Source organism: Camellia sinensis, chromosome 12, assembly GCF_055761805.1.
Source record: "Camellia sinensis isolate YWXY chromosome 12, ASM5576180v1, whole genome shotgun sequence".
NCBI classification, from domain to species: Eukaryota; Viridiplantae; Streptophyta; class Magnoliopsida; order Ericales; family Theaceae; genus Camellia; species Camellia sinensis.
Window position 1 is genome coordinate 91,194,321 of NC_138972.1, and position 2,230 is coordinate 91,196,550.

The 2,230-nt window shown below is 48.6% G+C and overlaps 1 protein-coding gene across 1 annotated transcript; it reads right to left on the bottom strand.

The window, feature by feature from the left end:
- Positions 1–1,293: 1,293 nt before the first annotated feature.
- LOC145804212 (uncharacterized) lies at positions 1,294–1,997 on the bottom strand. The gene is made up of 2 exons (XM_082897944.1): positions 1,901–1,997; positions 1,294–1,692 (listed from the first exon to the last, which is right to left on the bottom strand). Exons 1-2 carry the CDS (start codon positions 1,943–1,945, stop codon positions 1,318–1,320), a joined length of 420 nt encoding a protein of 139 aa, XP_082754070.1. The 5' UTR covers positions 1,946–1,997; the 3' UTR covers positions 1,294–1,317.
- Between the last annotated feature and the right edge of the window lie 233 nt (positions 1,998–2,230).

Genomic DNA, 2,230 nt, shown 5'->3' on the forward strand with positions numbered 1-2,230 from the left:
AATACTAGCCCCGCCGAAGCCCGAGGAAAGCAGAAAGTGAGACAACAAACATAAGCAGAGGGCGTGTTGCCGGAAACCCTGCCAATAATGGTTGCTGCGGTCACCGGCGTCGGAAAAACGATGGATCAAGCCGAGGATGTCCAGCTCCCCACTGCAGATCAGAGATCGAGCGTCGTGCGCCGTGAGCCCACACATCCGCCCTAAAGCCTGGGCATGACCAAAACGGAGCTGAGGCAAGATCACTTCAGAGCATTCAGACTCCATCAAAACCTGAAAATCTTCGAAAGTGGGACACATCTCTTGGCCGCCAAAGCTAAAAACATGCGTCACTGGATTCCAGAACCTTGCCGCGGCATGGAGAAAAGGGAGATGTAACGGAGTACGGCTCAGCGTGAATAGTGCATTCAAGCCGAAACCCCGGAAATTCAGCTTTTCCGAGCCATCTAGAGAAGAGATCCAAGATGTGATATTTTCTGCGAGAAACGCCTCCATCTTTGCCTAAAACTAAGATGAAATGATTGTTCCCGAAGTTGAGGCTTTTATAGAAGGAAAAACACTATTCACGGGGACACGTGTCAAAAATCTGGTGGTTGCAGGACTGAATGGCCGGCCAGCTACTTTTTCTGGCTGGCCAGCCATTTACTTTTTTAGAAATGGCCGGCCAGCTGTCTCTCTCCACCAAAAATGGCCGGCCAGCTCCCAGGGATGGCTGGCAATGCTGCAGTGTATCTCATTGGCCCTGTTTTACTCTTCGAGGGAAAGTTCCAAAGCATTTCCATACAACGGGGGAGTCAAAGACCTTCATCTCTCTCCGTTTCGGATGCGTTCCGATGCCCAGATCGTCAGAAGTACGCTCTTTTTGTTGTTGAGTTTTGCTTATCGAGTTGTTGTTTTGCTTATCGAGTTGTTCGTCGAGCGGACGTATTTCGTGTTTTTGAGTCATTGCTCTCTGTTTAAGCAATTTTTGTTAAAGTCTTGTTTGTTTGTGTTGTCGCATTTTGCTTATCGAGTTGTAAACTTGCTAAAGATTCTGTTATATCTTAGTAAGTTGAGTTGTTTAGTTTGTTGCGTCGGTTCACTACCTGACTTGGTGATTACACATTGCGCATTACCATTCAATCTCATTTTTGTGCAAAATAAGTTGGTGCGATACGATGCTAAAAGTTCAAAATACAAACACCTTTGCAAAAGCTATTTCATTTCATCATGCTTTACAACCAACAAAGGCACAAGTTTTGCAAAAAATAAAACTACCTAACGATGTGCAAAGTGCTACAAACTACTAGTAAAAGAAAAATAAAGCAGGAAATAGCAGCATCAAAATCCTCGGGAGCGGGAACGAGAAGCACGCCTCATCCTCTTCTGCGGGGCAATCTCCGCACCATCATCATCATCTGAGTCGGAGCCGTCATCCTCAGGATCCCCCTCGGCCTCCTCTTCCTCCTCCTCGGCAAATGTCGTTGACTGACGGTCGGTAGCCTCAGCATCCTCCTCCTCCTCATCAGACTCCACCTCCACAACATGAGCCCTGCGTCTGCGGACAGGCCCTCCTCGAGCTCCTCGATAAGGCCTAAATGGCCCGGCTCCTCGGGAAGGCCGAGATGACCCCGCCCCCTGAAAAGGCTCAGATGGCCCAGCTCCCCAATGAGGCCCAGGTGGCCTGGCCTGCGGCTGACCGGACCATGAAGGCATCTGAAAACAAAGAGTTCAATTCAAATACATCAGTCCAAATATGTACATCAGATACAGATACAAGCAAATGCTACATGAAGTGGGCGCATGTAAATACAGTGTCCAAATGGGGTGTGTGTCAGATGTGCTCTACACAAATAGTCTATCGATACAGTAGAAATCAGCATGTCATCAGAAGTATGATAAATGCCAGAAAACTGAAGGGTACCTGAATGCCCGCGACAGATAACTGTGCCTCCCTGCGCAGGACCATGCCCTCGAGTGTGGCCACCAGTCCAACCACCTCCTCTATGTACCCTCGCGATGGCTGCAAAAATGAGCTCATAATCATCAGTAAACAGAAGAATGTCTAAACATCTGAATGATGAATGAAAAGTGGAGCATACCGGCGGTGAGTCCGGATCAATGGCGTATCGATCACTGGGCATAGGAGGCTCTAGTGGGATCGGAGTCGGAGAGCTAGCCCCATACTGCCACGCCATCAACTCAGTAGGCATATCTGGCCATCCCAGATGATGATGAATCGACGGAGTTGGAG